Source organism: Solanum lycopersicum, chromosome 10, assembly GCF_036512215.1.
Source record: "Solanum lycopersicum chromosome 10, SLM_r2.1".
Lineage (NCBI taxonomy): Eukaryota > Viridiplantae > Streptophyta > Magnoliopsida > Solanales > Solanaceae > Solanum > Solanum lycopersicum.
In genome coordinates this window covers 59,011,724-59,030,234 of record NC_090809.1, presented here as the reverse complement: position 1 = coordinate 59,030,234, position 18,511 = coordinate 59,011,724, and the positions used below count along the sequence as shown (strand labels likewise).

General features: G+C 33.9%; 3 protein-coding genes across 3 annotated transcripts; all 3 read left to right on the top strand.

Annotated features, from left to right (window-relative positions):
* The first annotated feature begins 531 nt into the window (after window positions 1–531).
* Window positions 532–7,467, top strand: LOC101257818 (probable protein S-acyltransferase 1). The gene is made up of 6 exons (XM_004249052.4): window positions 532–1,089; window positions 1,641–1,835; window positions 2,751–3,059; window positions 3,957–4,178; window positions 5,474–6,133; window positions 6,994–7,467. Exons 1-6 carry the CDS (start codon window positions 1,033–1,035, stop codon window positions 6,997–6,999), a joined length of 1,449 nt encoding a protein of 482 aa, XP_004249100.1. The 5' UTR covers window positions 532–1,032; the 3' UTR covers window positions 7,000–7,467.
* Window positions 7,468–8,059: 592 nt separating this feature from the next.
* LOC101257518 (putative magnesium-protoporphyrin monomethyl ester cyclase) lies at window positions 8,060–10,748 on the top strand. The gene is made up of 5 exons (NM_001345839.1): window positions 8,060–8,547; window positions 9,152–9,216; window positions 9,331–9,658; window positions 9,774–9,872; window positions 10,307–10,748. Exons 1-5 carry the CDS (start codon window positions 8,089–8,091, stop codon window positions 10,568–10,570), a joined length of 1,215 nt encoding a protein of 404 aa, NP_001332768.1. The 5' UTR covers window positions 8,060–8,088; the 3' UTR covers window positions 10,571–10,748.
* Window positions 10,749–12,574: 1,826 nt separating this feature from the next.
* LOC101256141 (proteasome subunit alpha type-3) lies at window positions 12,575–18,258 on the top strand. Its single transcript, XM_004249049.5, has 9 exons — window positions 12,575–12,938; window positions 13,041–13,124; window positions 14,916–14,989; window positions 15,681–15,767; window positions 15,893–15,977; window positions 16,175–16,221; window positions 17,013–17,078; window positions 17,655–17,745; window positions 17,925–18,258. Exons 1-9 carry the CDS (start codon window positions 12,795–12,797, stop codon window positions 17,994–17,996), a joined length of 750 nt encoding a protein of 249 aa, XP_004249097.1. The 5' UTR covers window positions 12,575–12,794; the 3' UTR covers window positions 17,997–18,258.
* The last annotated feature ends 253 nt before the right edge of the window (window positions 18,259–18,511 follow it).

The window sequence follows — 18,511 nt, the reverse complement described above, 5'->3', positions numbered from 1 at the left end:
AAATTAGTAGATAGTCAGATAAATTGCTTGAAGTATTAGTTGTTATATATTCTTGTATTTTTGAATTCTTAGATTTTTATTATTACTTATTATTTCGCTTATCTCAATTATTAATATCATTATCTTTTCGAAAACAATATAGCTCTCTGCCTTTTTAAAATAACGGTAAAAGTTGTTGTTGTACTTTACAAAGTAATTATTTCAATCTTGATAATCTTGTCTTGTAGCTTCATGTTATTTGTTGCCACTTTCTATACCATCAACAATAAGAATTAATTTATTAAATTGAATAGTTTTTGGTGAATGATGATTAGTTTTGCATCTTGTAAAAGATTAAAATGTTTAATATTTATTGGTGGGTTTAGAAAGCGATTTATGAGAGAATTATTATTTAAGTGTAATTTATAACTAATTACATGTATTTACTTATTTATCTAATAAAGTAATTACTTGATAAACTTCGAATAGATTATACTCTTTAATTCTCACAAAAAATTATAATATATATTTTGTATCTATATATAATTGGACATATATTTTCACTAGTTACCGAAGTTATCAAATGCCACCTAACTTACGAGGTAGATTAATTATAGTAACTCTATCGCGATATAATTTTATGAGATCATAACTATTAAATTATACGATAGAATATTGTTGGAGAGAGAGAAAAGGGGGAGAGAGAAAATTAGAGATAGGGGAAAATCCATTCTGGGTAAATCCGTCTTGAGACAAACAATAACAACAAAGGCAGCTAGTTCTTGATCACCACTTCGTTCCCAACAACAAAAAGACTTCTTTTTCTCTCCCTTTTGTTCTCCAAACCCCATTTCTTTAAACTCTTTGAATTGGGGATTTTCTTGATTTTTTTTTGAGAAAAAGACAATCTTTTTCTGTATTTGGACTTTTTTCTTTATAAGGGATGTTGGAAGTTGTTTAATAGGAAGAGAAGGGGAGGATTTTGATTCTTATTTGGGATTGGAAAGTTGGAATTTTTGGGTTGTTTTTGTTTCATTTCAAATTTTCAGAGTTATGGTTCGTGAGAAACATAAACCTCTGAAGCTTTATCAGGTTTGGAAGGGTAGTAATGTAAGTGTCTCTTCTATGATTCTGCTGCTATTATGATTTTCAGTGTACCATGTGAAACTAATAAAATAAGTTTGATATTGTCAGAGCCATGTGAGTTTTTTTTTTTTTTTTTTGGAATTGAAGAGATTGTGTTTAGCTTAGTATTTTAGTCATGTTTGAATTTGAATAAGTAGTTTTCTTGCTGAAATCAAGTGTTTAGACAGCATGGACTGGCTAATTTTGGTGACTTCTGTTTTTCTGTTTCTTATCTTTGCTATGTCTGATGTAAGAGTGATTTGAGGTTAAAGTTAAGGCCTTGATAGTAGCAATTCTTACTTAAAACTGTGTACTTTCTACATATTTGAACTTGAAGGTGCTGATATCCTTATATTCTTATACTGCTTGTTCATAAGATATAACAGAATTTTCTATATTGTTGATCTGCTTGTTTCATATGGTCAAACTTTTCTTAGATTCACAGTAACAATATTTTGCAATATAGAGTCTGCATAATTTCAGACCTTTCTGTTCCATGTCTTTTACTTTCATTTTGTGTTGTTGAATGTTTCCAGAAATTCTTATTGGGAGGAAGATTGATCTTCGGTCCGGATGTGTCATCATTGTTTCTATCAACACTTTTGATTGCTGGCCCAGCACTTGCTTTTTGTATAAAAGTCTCTTGTGTAATCAGACATCGTATCAGAGAGCACAAAGATGCTGGTCCTTGGTATCCTATACTTGTAATTGGAGCAGTTCTTACTATTATGGTATGGAGTTTCTTTATCATTGTTAAAATTAGCCGACATGGGTGATTCTGCATTCTTCTATCTCCTCTTTTAGCCTATCTTGGTGTTAAATAGTATGATGGTGACATAATAAGAAATATATCAGTAGGATCATATGGTTTCATTACCATGAAAAAATGAATGACTCTGTATTTGATCTGCTTTTGCAATTGAAACTACCTTATTTAGGGAGTAGTAAACATTGTTTATGATGTGATTAGTCTTTATCTCCCATAGAAAGATGGGGGCGAAACAAAGGAGGACAACACTTTTTGCTGTGACAGTCAGTGCCTTGTAATGTTCCATTCTCTTTTTTCTGTCTACAGCATCAACATACCCAATGTAATCCCACAGGTGTTGTTTAGGGAGGGTAGAGTGTATGCAAACCTTACCCCTACTTCATGAAGGTGAAGAGGCTTGTTTTCAAAAGACTCTTGGCTCAAGTGCAGCAATTCAAAGCAGTTACGAAAAAGAAAATAAGGAAGTGAAGAAAACATGACAACTAATAAGGAAAACATTACAGAGCATTCAGAAAAAAAAATAACGACAAAAAAATAGTGCGTTAACCGAAATAAAATAAATAATGGATTGTATCAGGTATCAAAAGCCAATAACTAAGATAGACAATAAACTACATGAATAGGGCTAAAACTTGTTCTGTCATGTGCAATTTTTTTAGTTTCAGCTGTCTTTCTCCTCTCACTGCTTTCTTTTCTCTTTCTCATTTCAAAGTAAGTGTTCAAAATTTTGTGTAACAAAAGTCAATTGAATAATCACCTACATAGCAGAAAGCTGATGAACTTTCTCTAGTTAGTTGTGAGTGAGTTTATAATCTGCAGCTGACTAATTTGACTTGAATGTGAAAACAGTTCACAAATTCTTTTATATCATGTGCAGGATATTGTTTTTCTCTTTTTAACATCTAGTAGAGATCCTGGAATTGTCCCACGAAACATAACTCCTCCTGAATCTGACGAAACATTTGATATACATACCCCTTCCATGGAGTGGGTCAACGGTAGAACTCCTCATTTGAAACTTCCACGAGCAAAAGATGTAATCGTGAATGGACACACAGTTAAAGTCAAGTACTGTGATACATGTTTGCTGTACCGGCCTCCTCGTTCCTCTCATTGTTCGATCTGCAACAATTGTGTTCAAAGATTTGATCATCACTGTCCCTGGGTTGGCCAATGCATTGGGCTTGTAAGTATTGCTGACTATGTATTTTTTGAGCGAACTTGAACGATTTGGATTGTTTCCTCTTACCAGTTAATAAACAATCTACTTGTGTGTGGAAGATGATGGTTATATCTAAGTTGAAATGATGCAAGCATTGTGAAATGAAACAAATGTATCCCTGCATAGTGAAAGTAAAAGCTCATGCTAGCCAAAGTTAATTTAGTTTTTCCACACCATCCAGCTATAGTCTTTTTCCCAAGAACCTAGTTCTGGAGTTGTACTTAATAATTTGTGTAGATTATCAGGGAAAGCCATATAATATGGATAAGTGGAGTACTCATATATTTGTTTGACATTAAATGCTAATCAGCCATATGAACTGATATAAGATTTTGGCATGAGATGTGAATCAGCCCTATGAAGTATAATTCTAAAAGCCATTCGTTGCAGAATCTTGTTGGATGAGAAAGAACAAATTCATTGATGGTGAGGAATATGTGCAGAGTAATGGTTATATCTTAGTGAATGCATGAGAAATACGATATTCTTTGCTAGAGTATGGGTTGTAAGAGGGAGAGGTTAAAGAATAGGAGAAAGAATAAAAAGGGTTAAATGTAGTTCTCTGTCTCTGAACTTGAAATATTAATATAATTGATTTCCTTTCATTTTCTGTTGTAAATGATTTATTGATAGTCCAAACAAAAATGTATGATTCTTCTAATCTTCTTCTCTATCACTTGGGGGTGTATAACTTGTCATGCAAATTATGTCCTCAGATAAATGAAGTTACTTCTGTTGTTCAAGATCATAAAGAACTAGAGGCAGTAGGATACTGGATATCACTTTACATGAGATATTATGACATCATTACACCTTTTCTTTTGTTTTCTGAGACTTTTTCTATTTCTCACTTGGTTGCAGCGGAATTACAGATTCTTCTACTTGTTCATATCTACATCAACTATATTATGCATATATGTCTTTGTCATATCCTTGGTCAATATCCTTCATCGTGGCGGCAACTTATGGAGAGCTATTTCACAAGATATCTTGTCAGATGTTCTCATTATATACTGCTTCATTGCTGTTTGGTTTGTTGGTGGCCTTACTATTTTCCATTTTTACCTGATTAGCACTAACCAGGTGAAATCTCTGACTAAGATGTCTACTAACAAAATTAGTTATGGTTCTTCTGTAATTTCATCTGCAATATGAGTTGTTTTATGATGAATTGGCATATTTAGGAAGTCCAACTTAAAATTGCATATTTTCTATGGTGAATCATGTCTTATGGTTTTCATTGGAGTATATTGTATGTGTGCCTGGTTCATAGTTAAAATATACCTTGCAGTATTAAGTATTAACTATTAACTATTCTAAGTGGCAGGAATATCTAGCTGCTAGGATATTAGAACACATAAGAACCAACTTTTATTTGTTATCCATTTAAAACATCTTTCTGGATTTCTGTGCTTTGTTTTGACATGAAACCTCTGGATCACAGTCCATCTTGTTCTCTTTCCTTTTCTATGTAGAAAATTCTTGGAGGTTCTCCTTTTGTGTCACACTTAATCGGTTTATTAGTTCTTTGTGTGATCTTTCTTTCAGGATTTTATGGAGGATTTTCTAGAAAACTTTAGATGCCTTGTCCTTTAGAGTAAATGAATAATATGTGAAAGTGAACCTGCTGACATCTTCAAATACTTAGAGTAATTATATGTAAAAGCACTTAGATTAATAATTTTTGCTGGCATCTATTAATATTGACAACTTAAAGTTTATTTTGATGTTTAATTGGAACCAATGTTTTCTCTCAACTTTTTTACTCCTGTTGTTCGTCAAAGTTTTGTTTCTTTGAATGTTGACTTCCAAGGATTGAGTTCTCAAATATCAGGCTATGAGATGGATCTGATGTTATTATAGAGTTTATTAGATAAATCCCGCTCCCCCATCAGAAAAGGTCAGGGAAGTTTACTGAGGGTCCACTTCCATTATTTTTCTTACTCTGCAGAAAATAATCTAAAAATTGCTTTGACAATTATGAGAAATCCCAGTGTAGTGGCTCTAATACTCTGGTGATTTGTATAACATACTGCATATATTGAGTTGTTCCATGGACTAATTTTTAAACTTCACTCATGAGGTTCATTACTAATGTTCCTTCTGCCTTGCTGGCCATATTATTCTGAAAAGCCAATTAAGATCCATTTATGACCTGCATCATCTGAAGTTCAAATCTCATTTCCCCTAGTTTTGATTCCTCTGCCGCCACTCCCCTTGTCCTTCTATATAGATGCATTAAGATATGCACCTATGATTAAATGTTCGCTTACAGTTCTCTATATTTACCAGCTTGAAATTTCACTCTGATGTGTTGCTTCATATTCTTACATAACCATATTTTTTTTTCTGTTTCCCATTTTTGTTGTTTTTTGCAGACTACTTATGAGAACTTCAGGTATCGATATGATAAGAAGGAGAATCCCTATAATAGGGGGTCAATTGAAAATATCAAAGAAGTTTTCTTTTCCAAGATCCCACCCTCCTTGAATAATTTTCGAGCAGTTTTTAAAGAAAATGACATTGTAATGGTTGAGCCAACAACTTCCAACTTTGTGGGAAATATCCATAGCTCAAAAGAGAAGATAGATATTGAGATGGGAACAATGTTTCCAGAGGATAGTGGCCTATCACTTCCTGAAATTTTGCGGAATTTGGAATATGAGGAGATAGATGATACTTTAAAAAGCAGGGAATGGACCAGAGATGCTTATTCTGATTCTGGTGAGCAAATGCGGAGCATCACCAGCTTAAAGGAGACAATTGATACTGAGGTGGGAGATAACTTTGCAGAAGATAAAGGAACTGCACAGGCAGAAATTTCGCAGAATATGAATGGCGATAGCATGGAGAAAAATTTCAAAAACAAGGATGAAGGTGGGAGAACTGATTATGAACCTTTCTGGTTTTCACTTGAACAAGAAAAAGAAAGTGTAAAGAGCTCCACTCTAGGAAGTGCATCTAATGTAGAAGAGAACTCAGAAGAAGTAAGTAGCTCGGCTCTGTATATGACACCAATAAATGATCGTAGCCCAAAGGTACCTTTTCTTTCACTGCTTATTTTCTTTAAGTCTGTCAGTACTCTAGTTTTATGCATAGTAATGCTAAAACCATATACATTGTTAGTTTGTTACTCTCTTGAATGTAGTTGATAACACGAACCAAACTGTGAATTAGACACACATACCGCAGCCAAGAAATCTGATAAATGATTTTAAAAAATGTCGCTCTTGAAACTTGAACTTGTACTTCTCTCATGTCAAGGGGGATTCAAAAATTTCTACATATGCACAAAAAAAATAAAAAAATTTACCCTATCTATGTGGTACAATTTTCAAGGGGATTAAAATTTGCCCTGATTCCATAAGAGCATTTGGCTTCATTTATGTTTTACTTCAAGATTTATACTCAACCAGAAGGTTCAGGAATGGTAAGGGAAGTGCAACTAATGGAACTTTCAAACCGTTTTAGCGGTTCTCTGGTATTATCCAATTAGTGATTTTGTTGGCTGATCAAGATCCAATTAGACAAAGTTATTCCTTCTTCTGAAACATAACAAACAAAAATGGACTGAGCCCATTTTCGTGGTTTCTTTTTTATGAACAATGAGGTTTATATCCATCTGTTTACATATGCACGGGGGAGACGAGAGAGAGAGAGAGAGCAGTCCTCTTTCCCCCTTGGATAATGTGCATAGCTGCATATACTATGCTTTAATGTGTTTGAGCATGTTAAAAGAACAATGTGTTATATCGTTTAGTTATTTAAAGCTTAATGGCATTATTGTGCTATCATTTTCTCTTTTGTGATAAAGTTTTATTCAACAGTAAAAATTGTCAGCAGAGACTGCTGGATCTTTTGTTGTTCAATCAAAATGACATTACCAATTTTGTTTCAGGTATAGCATACACATTATAAGGAACTCTCCCTTGAGTCTTTTGTGTTTACCTAGTGGCAGCTTGGGAACACTTGACCAAGATTCGCGGCTTTTCAAATTATCATGTTCAAGATCAGCAACATATGGAAAAAATTATGTTTGAAATAATGCAGGGTCTTGCTTGAGATGAGAGCAGATCATGTTGGAGTTCAACATTGTAGATAGATTGATCAGTAGCTCCTTTCTTTGTTCATCCTTTTGTCCAATTCCATCCAAGTCTTTTTTCATTCTCTTACAAAGTCAGTGTGCATAGTTTATGTATCATGTGAAGCTTCTGGTTTGATAGAAAATTTATTGGATAAACAAATAGATAGATTCTTTTCTGTAAATTTGATTTTTGCAGCTTCTTATCCCTGATTTGTTTTCTATTGGTATGGTTTGTTTAATTTTCTTTTTTGAATTGGTCTCATGATAAATACCAAAGGAGTTTGAGTATTCTTCTCCCTTTTGTTTTTGGTATAAATTTGATCCATCTGGTCTAGTTTTGCTATGGAACCAAATCAAGATAAGAACAAACAATAACTAAAGGTGGAAAGTTACTATAAATGATGACAGAAAAACTAAAAATTGTTATAGTATGTTTCATCAATTTACAGAGAAAGTAGTCTCTCTTAAATTACCTAATAAAGGGCTTAAAGTGGAGTTTGGGTTAAAACTATTGAGTTTACTAATTATAGTTTAGCTATTGAATTTTGTCGAATCCTGTGGTGAATATAATCCAATCAAATAGACCATACGAAAGAAATTCATATAGTACATTCTAATCAAATAGAAGAATTTCAACCATTAATACTAGGTTGATATCTTGAGAAATTTACATGGAGAAACACAGACCACAATTACTACTACTTCCCAAATGACACAAAGATACAAACTTTATTAAGCTATCATTGTAATCAAGCTGACCCATCGTAGCATGCCACGTGTCAGAAACCCACATAACCCACAAGATTTCATTGGATGAGATTAGGTTCCATCACTATCATTTAAGATTCATATATCCCAATTCCCCTTAGCTTCAAAGAACCAATCTTTCTGCTGAAGTTCTTGGAAAAAATGGCAGCAGAAATGGCATTAGTAAAACCCATAACCAAATTCAACACCATCAACACCACCACTGCACGGCTGAGCAGTCGCAGACTGCCGTTCACAGTTAGAATGTCAGCCGCCACTACCACCCCACCAACTTCAAAGCCCTCCAAGAAACCTCAGAAACAAGGAATCAAAGAGTCCCTTTTGACACCAAGATTTTACACTACTGATTTTGATGAAATGGAGACCCTTTTCAACACTGAGATCAACAAGAACCTGAATGAGGCTGAGTTTGAAGCCCTTTTGCAGGAATTCAAAACTGATTACAACCAGACTCATTTTGTTAGGAACAAGGAGTTTAAAGAAGCTGCTGATAAAATTCAGGGACCTTTAAGACAAATCTTTGTTGAATTCTTGGAGAGATCTTGCACTGCTGAGTTCTCTGGTTTCCTTCTCTACAAGGAACTTGGAAGGAGGCTCAAGGTATATATTTATTGAGAATTTTTTGTTCTGAAATTAGCATAATTAATTAAGCTATATGATGAATTAGCTTAGTGAGTGTGCTATTAGATTTTTATTATCTAGTTTGTTATAGTTTTTCTGTTTTACCTTTTGTGAAAATCTGATAGTAGTAATTTTCTTTATTTGAGTTAAGCTTGTCTAGGTTATATTTGGCTTCTATTGAAGTAAAGTTTGAATCTTTTTCTAATTTGTAGATTATAGTGCTGTGCAGCCACTTTTAAGTTATAGTTTGATTATATTGCTGTGTAGCCATTTTTAGTCCGTTTTAAAAAAATGTGTCTTCCTAGGTATCTTTAGTTAAGACCACGAGATTCAAAAAATTTAAGTGAAAAAACCAGACAAACAAATTGAAACGTAGAAGTAGTAAAGAAAAAGGGACAAAAGGTTTGTGCTTTTTACTCTATTGACAAAGTTCACTTCTATAGTGTTGTGTTCAATATTCACAATCGAGACTTAGATCATGGTCCTACAAGTTTAGAGAGGTGGATAGTTGAAGAAATTTTTGAATGTTGAATAGTCACACTTTTGTTACTATCACTAACTAACATTTGAATTATGTCTGCAGAAAACTAATCCTGTTGTTGCAGAGATTTTCTCCCTCATGTCTAGGGATGAAGCTCGCCATGCTGGGTAAGCTCATATTTTACTATCTTTGGTCATGCTTGATTAGACATGCATTTCCCTAAGGAAAACTCATTTAGACCTTACGAGTAATGAGAAGGTTTGGCTGGTTGGAATTTGCAGGTTTTTGAACAAGGGTTTATCTGACTTCAATTTGGCGTTGGACTTGGGGTTCTTGACCAAAGCAAGAAAATACACTTTCTTCAAACCAAAGTTCATCTTCTATGCAACTTACTTGTCTGAGAAAATTGGATACTGGAGGTACATTACCATATACAGGCATCTCAAGACCAATCCCAAGTTTATATGTTATCCGATTTTCAAATACTTCGAGAACTGGTGCCAAGATGAGAACCGCCATGGTGATTTCTTCTCTGCTTTGATGAAAGCCCAGCCTCAGTTTCTCAATGACTGGAAGGCAAAGCTGTGGTCTCGCTTCTTCTGCCTTTCGGTAATGAACCACCTGCATTTGAAGTATCGTTTCATTATGTTAAGCCAACTTGAAAGGCTTTTTACATTGCCTCCTACATAGTTTTGATAATAATCGTATGCTTACCGAAATGCAGGTTTATGTGACTATGTACTTGAATGATTGCCAAAGAACAGATTTTTACGAAGGCATTGGGCTTAACACCAAAGAATTTGACATGCATGTCATCATTGAGGTGATCAATTGGCTGTTATCTTACTCTTCCTTTACCGTTGCTTGATTAGCATGCCGTAGATATTGCAATTCAATTTCAATCGCAGTTCTTTGTAACAAAATTGAGCGAGATTCCGTTTTCATTAGCCTGCCTAGCATCTTAAGTTCTATACTGCTTACAAGGTTGTGTGTCATAAGTGTGAGGTTGTCTTAATGAACAGATGTTCTGACAATTTTTTTTGAATACCCTGTTCACCTGTGGGAAGAGAGACATTTTTTGTATGTTACTGACACGAATTATCCACACATTTGTATATGTACCTCATTCATGTTAAGTAGTACCTGCTATTGGTACCTCAGTTTACCTTGTAAATTGTTAAAAGCTATTGGTTTCTGACATAAATATATTTGCTTGATCATATTCACTAACCTTTCTAAAAATCTTATCTCATTCAGACAAACCGCACAACTGCAAGGATTTTCCCTGCTGTCCTTGATGTTGAGAACCCAGAATTCAAGAGGAAGTTGGACAGGATGGTGGAGATTAACACCAAACTAATTGCTGTTAGTGAGAGTGATGAGATTCCACTGGTGAAGAATTTCAAAAAGATCCCTCTGATTGCAGCTTTGGCTTCTGAGTTATTGGCTGCGTATCTCATGAAACCTATTGAGTCAGGTTCGGTTGATTTTGCTGAGTTTGAACCACAACTTACCTACTAATTTCCTTGTCACGAGAAACAGAATCTCGGTTGTTTTCACATAGAGGTGCATGTTCATTGTTGTAAGTTATATAGTGTATTCAAGTAACAGTTTCCTGCATAGAGGACACACTCCCTTGTATTATCTTGATAATCTAGAATGAATTTCTTGTGAGTACATCATTGAACGTTTTCATCTTCACTGGTCTCGGTTGAAATTCATAATGATCTGCAAATAGACTAAATACACAGCAAACTTATTTCTAGCACATATAAGTCACCTACTTATTGAGAGATGTGCAGCTGAAGCTGCAACTGTAGCATATGGTAAATTGTCCAAAAAACAAAGCACACTCTTATATTAGACAATGATGAACAGAAGGAGTGAAATCGCAGACATTCAACAGGTAACAGACTCTTTTGTGAGATTACACTTGGTATGTTGTTTTAGAGAAGCTCTTTAATCGTTTATACAATTTACAGATAGAAAATTGTTACCTGTTTCTTATGCAAACTGCGCAAATTCAGCCTCATCACCAGCTCAACCATTAGTGAACTTCAATGAAATGGTTACCATTGCTTTCATCAGGAGATGTTGCAAAGATGAAGCAAACCTCACAATTGACACAAACACCTGTTGGTGTGAAACTATGCTTCAAAAAGAAAGTAAAATAAAAACTACTAACTTCTAAAGAGTAAGTGTGGTTTGAAACATAAAAATTAGAATAACAAAAACAATAATAACATTAAAAAAATTTAATGATCAGATGTCATTTATCTGATGTAATATATTACTAGAGTTTTGTACATAAATTTACTTGTTTAATGAGTTAAGTTGACCCAAAGAACAAGAGATAATGTTCAAGTCTAAATTATCACTACGTTGCGAGTTTCACATTTTATTTATAAATTTTTTATTATTGTTTGAGTAAAAATGTAGACGATGATAGTTCAAACAGGAAAAAGTAATAATAATGAATAGTTGTAATGTGAAATTTCAGGGAGGAAAAAAAGTAAGATTTGTTTGTTTGATGTTAACTCAAGATACAGTTTAATTTTTTTTGTCCAAAAAGTTAAAAAAAGGAAAATTACGCAGTTACACAAACTTGTACTACTTAATTACTCATTATAGTTATAGTTTTCTATAATTATCACTCAAGATTAATATTATACATTAATTACATGGCATGACTTCGAGTTGTATAATTAACCGCTTTTGTACATGTATAATTCGCCAGAATATACAAACATATGTATGATATACAATTATCTAACTGATATACATATATAATTCATCTCTCTCCCACTCTCTGCACTCTTTCGCTCGTCTCTCTCCTCCCTCTCGCAATCTCGCTTGACAGATATTACAAATACATATGTATAATATACAATTATCTAACACTATGTATGGATCATTGTTATCCATTGTATTGTATTGTATCGTTACTATACCTACAATGTTTGTTTTGATTGTTACTTAAAATGTATTGTATTGTTAAATTTCGTTGTTACGTAACAATGAAAATCCCTATTTTATGGAACAACCAATATGGTGTGTTCCCATTGTTACTTAATTTCTTTTTTTCCGATTATATCTTTATATAATATTTCAAAATACTATTTTACTCTTTACCTTAATTATTTAAATCTAGTCAAACATCCTACCCTAAGATAATTAAAGATATTTTTGTAAATTTATAGATTACACTACACTACGATACAATCAAACCAAACAATTAAAAAGTTATTAAACGACAACAAACAATACAGTCTAGCCAAACATTGTATCTACCACACAATACAGTACAATAGAATACAATATATTATGAAATAATAGGTAACAAGTAATGGGTAACAATGATCCAAAGTCCAAACAAAGTGTAATCGATATACATATACAATTCACCTCACTTTCACTTTTTACCTTCGTAGCTCGCCTCACTCCTCCTTATAACACATTACAAAAATTATAATTATTTATTAAAACAAGGATAACTATAAATTATAGTTATTAAATTATAACTATGGAAAATAATTAAGCTATATTTGTGCGAAAGTTGCTCTTAAGAAAATGAAATAATATTGTGAATAATTTGGTCATTTTTGCTTTTTTGATCAAGGCTAAAACTAGTGTGTGTCTTGAGAACAAAGAAAACTCCTTATTTGTATATTTGAGAGAGCTGCAAAGCACAAAACTTTGAGCTCAACTGAAGCTGTACAAGAGAAGAAGAAGAAGAAAGGCAAATATGAGTAGCATAGGAACCGGATATGATCTATCGGTGACGACATTCTCGCCGGACGGCAGAGTATTTCAGATCGAATACGCCGGAAAAGCAGTCGATAACAGTGGTACTGTTGTTGGAATCAAATGCAAGGATGGAATCGTCTTGGTTTGATCCTATTACCTTTTTTGTCGATTGGAATTTATCTGTTTCTTTTTTCTATATTAAAGTTAGGGTTTTTTTAATATGGATTTGAGAATTGGATTATAGGGAGTGGAGAAGCTAATAGCCTCCAAAATGATGTTGCCGGGATCAAATCGTCGAATTCATTCTGTTCATCGTCATTCCGGCATGGTATGTTTCCGTTCAGTGTTTAGAGGAAGTATCATACTATCATTAATGTTTTGCTGGCCGTTAATCGACCATAGCTTTTCAACTTTATCTGAGCTTTGGATTAGTTCATAGTGGCAGTTAAATACATAGTATTCATATAAGGGAGTCTAATTAGTTTGGATTGAGGCTAAGTTGATTGACTCCTGATTTTAGTGCCAGCTCAGTTTCTAGGTTCTGGTACCATCTGACAGAAGGAGTTATTTTGAATAATTAAATTAGAGGAGCATTATTTTGGGTTGGCAACTGGTTTTGATTTAGTTATCTCAAATATCAAACTAAAAAGTTGTGAGCTTTATATGTTTATCTTCTTGGGAATCAAAGTTTTAGAAAGCTTTTATTATCAAGTTCTGTGATCTCCCTACTCAGCAGGGAAGGCTCATATAAGTAAACTCCAAGCCTCATCATAATGAGCTTTAAAGTAACTGAGTTTATAAAAGTAATTTTTATTGATGTGCATATCGGGGTGCTTGCATTGAAACTTCAACATAAGAAAATTCAGAGCTTACTAATATAAGGAAAAAAAAAATAGAAAAAGCAGAAGAAATTCAGAGCTTTAAAGTAAGCAAGGTCACAGAAGCAGTATGAATTTGCAAATAGAATCAAAATAAACTATGATAAACTAGAGAACTTTTAGTTATGGGATATTGAGAGGTAAATAAATGGAACTTTAGAAGGGGTCAGTTTGTTCTCCTTTTCAGTTCTTACCAATATTAAGTAAATCACAAAGTAAAATTGCTTCAGTTTTTATGGAAAATCAATCGCTTCACGTGTTGTCTAGAAATGGTACTATTGACAGAAATATCAAAATTGTGATTTTTAGATGGAGGAGTAGACTTGTTTAGCTGTTGCATGTCTACAGAAATTATCACTAAGTTTTTGTAATTACATAGGTTTTCAGTGGTAGCTGTTGCGTGTCTCTAGATGGAGTGGTAAACTTGTGTGATCTTTGTATAAAAGCTGGCTCTTTTATCCTTGAGGTTATAGAAGTTTGGTATTTTTCCTAGAGGATCTTTGTCATCTCTAATATACATAAACAAGAATGGCAGAGATGTGGTATAATTGAGCAATGCTTAGAGGCAGGAGAAATGTGGTTCCGCGAGGCTCTTAAGTATTGCTCCTCTGTATAGTCTATCATTGTGTTTGTTTATGGTGCTTCTAATTAGCATCTAATACTTTGAGTTTTGGTAATACTTCGACTTTATTGGGTGGGTAGGTGGGGATGAAATGACATCTTTAGGGCTTGTCTTTATTTTTCGTATGATGAGTTTTTTAATTCCTAAAGAACCTTTCTGGATTGAGGTACATAAATCATAGTCAAAACTAGGTTCATATCCTTGTTGAGGCAAAAAATGCTACTCCCTCCGTTTCAAAAAGGATGACCTAGTTTGACTTGGAGCGGAGTTTAAGAAAAGAAAGAAGGCTTTTTAATCTTGTGGTTCTAAATTAAAGTTATGTCAAATGTACCAAAATGCCCTTTAATTTTGTGGTCTTAAACATGCCACTTGGAAAGTTAAAGTTAAAATGTTGCCAAAAAAAGGAAAGGGGTCATTCTTTTTGAAACAAACTAAAAAGGAAATAGGGACATTCTTTTTGAAACGAGGGAGTAGGTGATTTCATCCATCTCTCAAAGCCTTCGTAGACAGTGTTGATAAATAAAGTTACCTAGCACGTGTTGGTGGAAGTGGTAGCCACATTCCGTCATTCTTGAATGGTGATTCACTTTCTCCATACTGCTTTATTCTTTGTATACAGGCTGTTGCAGGTTTGGCTGCAGATGGGAGGCAGATTGTTGCCCGAGCCAAGTCTGAAGCAACCAGCTTTGAAAGGTTTGCTTAAAGCTACCGTGTCTGTAAACACTATAAATATATGTACTTACATCTCTGTGTTTGAATTTTGTTTTGCCCTCTGGTTCTCCTACATATAACATTCATGGGTGTGTTTATTCATTGTGAAATAGCTTAATGATGATTATGTACAAAATCTAAAGAAATTATGTTTATTTCCCGCTCATAACTTCAATCAATGAACGGAATCATCAATTATGTTGTTGAATCAGTAGGTGGATATAATAGAATTACAAATGAAAGTATTTTATGTGTCTATGGTATCTCAATAGTGCTAATTACGTAGAGTAACGTCCAATAAGCATCAAATAGAATAAAAACCTAGCGAAGTGTCTGTGCATTGTGTGATGGCTTTGAATGGTAAGGTCACTTCTTGGGCTAGCTTTTTGTAGTTAGGAGTAACATCTCGAGATCTTCAATTCCCAGTTAAAAAACTAAGCCAATCCAAACAGGCTCTACTGTATAACAATATCGCTCCTCACAAAGTGCTCTTGACGTTTATGGGATACTCTGCGATGTGTTATTTGTGTAAAAGGTTTTTTATGTCTCAACCTAAAATATTGTATAGTGCTGAAAAAATACCTTCTCTTTCTAGTGACTGCTCGTTTCTTCTTGGTTGGTCACGACTCACGCCTAACTTTCTATCTTTTGTTGGTGGTTCTGCAATTTGCAGTGTATATGGTGAGCCAATTCCAGTGAAAGAACTTGCAGAGCGTGTTGCTAGTTATGTGCATTTATGCACGCTGTATTGGTGGCTCAGGTTTGTATGTACAGCCGTTTGTATATTGACGATTATTTTATTTGTAAAAATTATCAAAGAAATTTCTGTTTTTTTAAAATCTTTTTTTTTGCATATATGTGAAACTTTTGGAGTACTTGCAACAGGCCTTTTGGATGTGGGGTGATTCTTGGAGGGTATGATAGAGATGGACCTCAACTATACCTGGTTGAGCCTTCTGGTGTCTCCTATGTGAGTTGAATCATTTTCTCAATTACAAGAGATATTTGCTCCACTGGACTCTACTCTTAAATTCCGATAACAATTTGTGATTTATTTCTACTTATCCCCAAGATAAAAAATAGGTTATGTTTTATTTCCTTGCTATGATCTGGTCCTATTACATTTTTTTCATTTAATATGTGGAATATATTTTGTGTATGTTGTAGAGGTACTTCGGTGCTGCTATCGGAAAGGGAAGGCAAGCTGCTAAAACGTAAGTGCGTAGTTTTGTTCTCGACATCTAAACTTCCAGATTCAAATCTTTCATATATTTCTTGTGATGACTGATGAAATTTGTGTTGACTGTTAATTTTCAAAATTAAATTACTAATAATTCATAAACTGTAATCACATTCATATAGTAGGTAATGTAGAATGATATTCCTTCACTTCAACACAAAACACTTAAGTACATTGATATGTTTTTCCTACAATCCTGCATAGTGTGGTGGTTGGTTTTTTAATCTCCAACTTTGCCAATAGGTCTGCGGTTTTCAAAAATTAGAAATCCAATGACAATTGACAGCACATATCCAAACTATTTAATTAAATCAGTAAGTGTGAGTTACACCATTAGTTAGCTTATTTAGATCTTGATTGAGATTTGACTTCTACAAACAAATTGTGTGGATTGAATTGTCAACTGCTACAGCAAGGACAAGCCGATTGTCTTATATTCTTCTCTCTGGCATGAAAGTTCGAGATAGCGATTTACCTCCAACATCTTTTGATTGGTGCCATAAGCTTTATCACAATACTTGTCTACTCTGCATAATTTAATCAGTCCTACGGGGATGATCTAGTGGTACAGGCATAAGAGTAATAACCCAGGACACAGGGAGTAGCACATTATGCAGTTCGAGTCAAGAATTAAAAGTGTTGATAATGTCATCCAATCAAGTGTTCCCTTATATGTAATCTAGCGTTTTAATTTATTATCCTTTTGTCTTGCTTTGCACTAAATTTTCTTTATGCTAAGTGACATAATACTTGTGTGATATGCAGAGAAATTGAGAAGTTAAAGTTATCTGAAATGACCTGTCGACAAGGGATTATTGAGGTAGCAAAAATGTAAGTAATTGCTCCAATTGAATTTTATCATTTGCAACATTATTGTATTTATCAACCTGATCTGATTGTCAACAGATGATCATTTATCTCTTTTGACACCGAAAACTACCTGCAAATCTAGTTAAGCTTAAGCATGTTCTTTGACCTTCGATTACTGCAAATGAAGCCCTGTGGTTCCCCCACTTTAGGTTTGATATGAAAATGTGTCATTGTGATCTATGAAGAATAATCGTAGTTCTGCCTGAAATCGTATTTGTATTCCATGTCGTAGTCTGGAAGACGTGTTTTTATTTCTGGTATCTGTGGTTTATATTTTCAAAAGATTAAGACGTCAATTTATGCTTTCTGCATGTTTCCTCGAGTAGAACAATGTCTATACAATAAACTTCGTTTAAAGAACTGTAGTCCATACGAGAGTCATTCTTGGAGATGGGTCGATCCTAAAGGGTTTTCGCTGATTCCATCAACTACTAGAATTTAACTCTTCAGTGCGTTGTTCAATTTTTTATGGTTCAATGCTTAGTGGTAAATACTTTTTCCTTCAGTGTTTTGACAACATGTTTTGTTTGCAAGCAGAATTTACGGAGTACATGATGAGGCAAAAGACAAGGCATTTGAACTTGAAATGAGCTGGGTATGTGATGAGTCTAACCGCCAACATCAGAAGGTAAGTTAGTATCCTTCTAAGTGAAATTTTCCTTGTAGAAAGTGACCTATTCCCTTTTATTTCTTTCATTTTTCAAGGGTAGTTTGACTGACACAACGGAGTTAGTTTAACACACACACACACACGTATATATATATATATCAAATGTTACTCTAAAATACTTATGTTCTTGTTTGTAGGTTCCTGATAATCTTTTAGAGGAAGCAAAGGCTGCAGCTAAAGCTGCACTTGAGGAGATGGATGCCGATTAAGGGTCCAGATATGTTGGTTATTTCGTTCTTATTTAACGATCTATCTCTACCATGTTTACAGGATTTTGCCACCACTACGATGATCAATGTTGATGATGAAAGCGATTTATAGTTTCTTGTAATTCTGAACTGTAAGCTTACAACTCCCAAGTTTGAAAATCCAGAGTATTATTTTGCATTTTAAAAACGATGAATCTGATTTTGGTTGTCAATTTTCTTGTAGTAATCTTTGGTCTATAAAGAATGTTAAACAGTTGGATTATACTTCATTCCACTTCCATACCTACCATATATTACGAGAAACAAAGAGATACAAGAAATGATGCTAAACATAGAGTTAATAAAGTTGTCATTCTTGTCATTATTATTTGAAAACGTACAAAGGCAGTAATGATTTGAATTTATTAAGATATTGTCCGCCACATGCATCCTAAAGGTTTGAGCTTCACAATAACTAACGCCACTTGCAATATTTTTGACTCTTGATCTTGAAATGTGAAATCATGATTATCAGA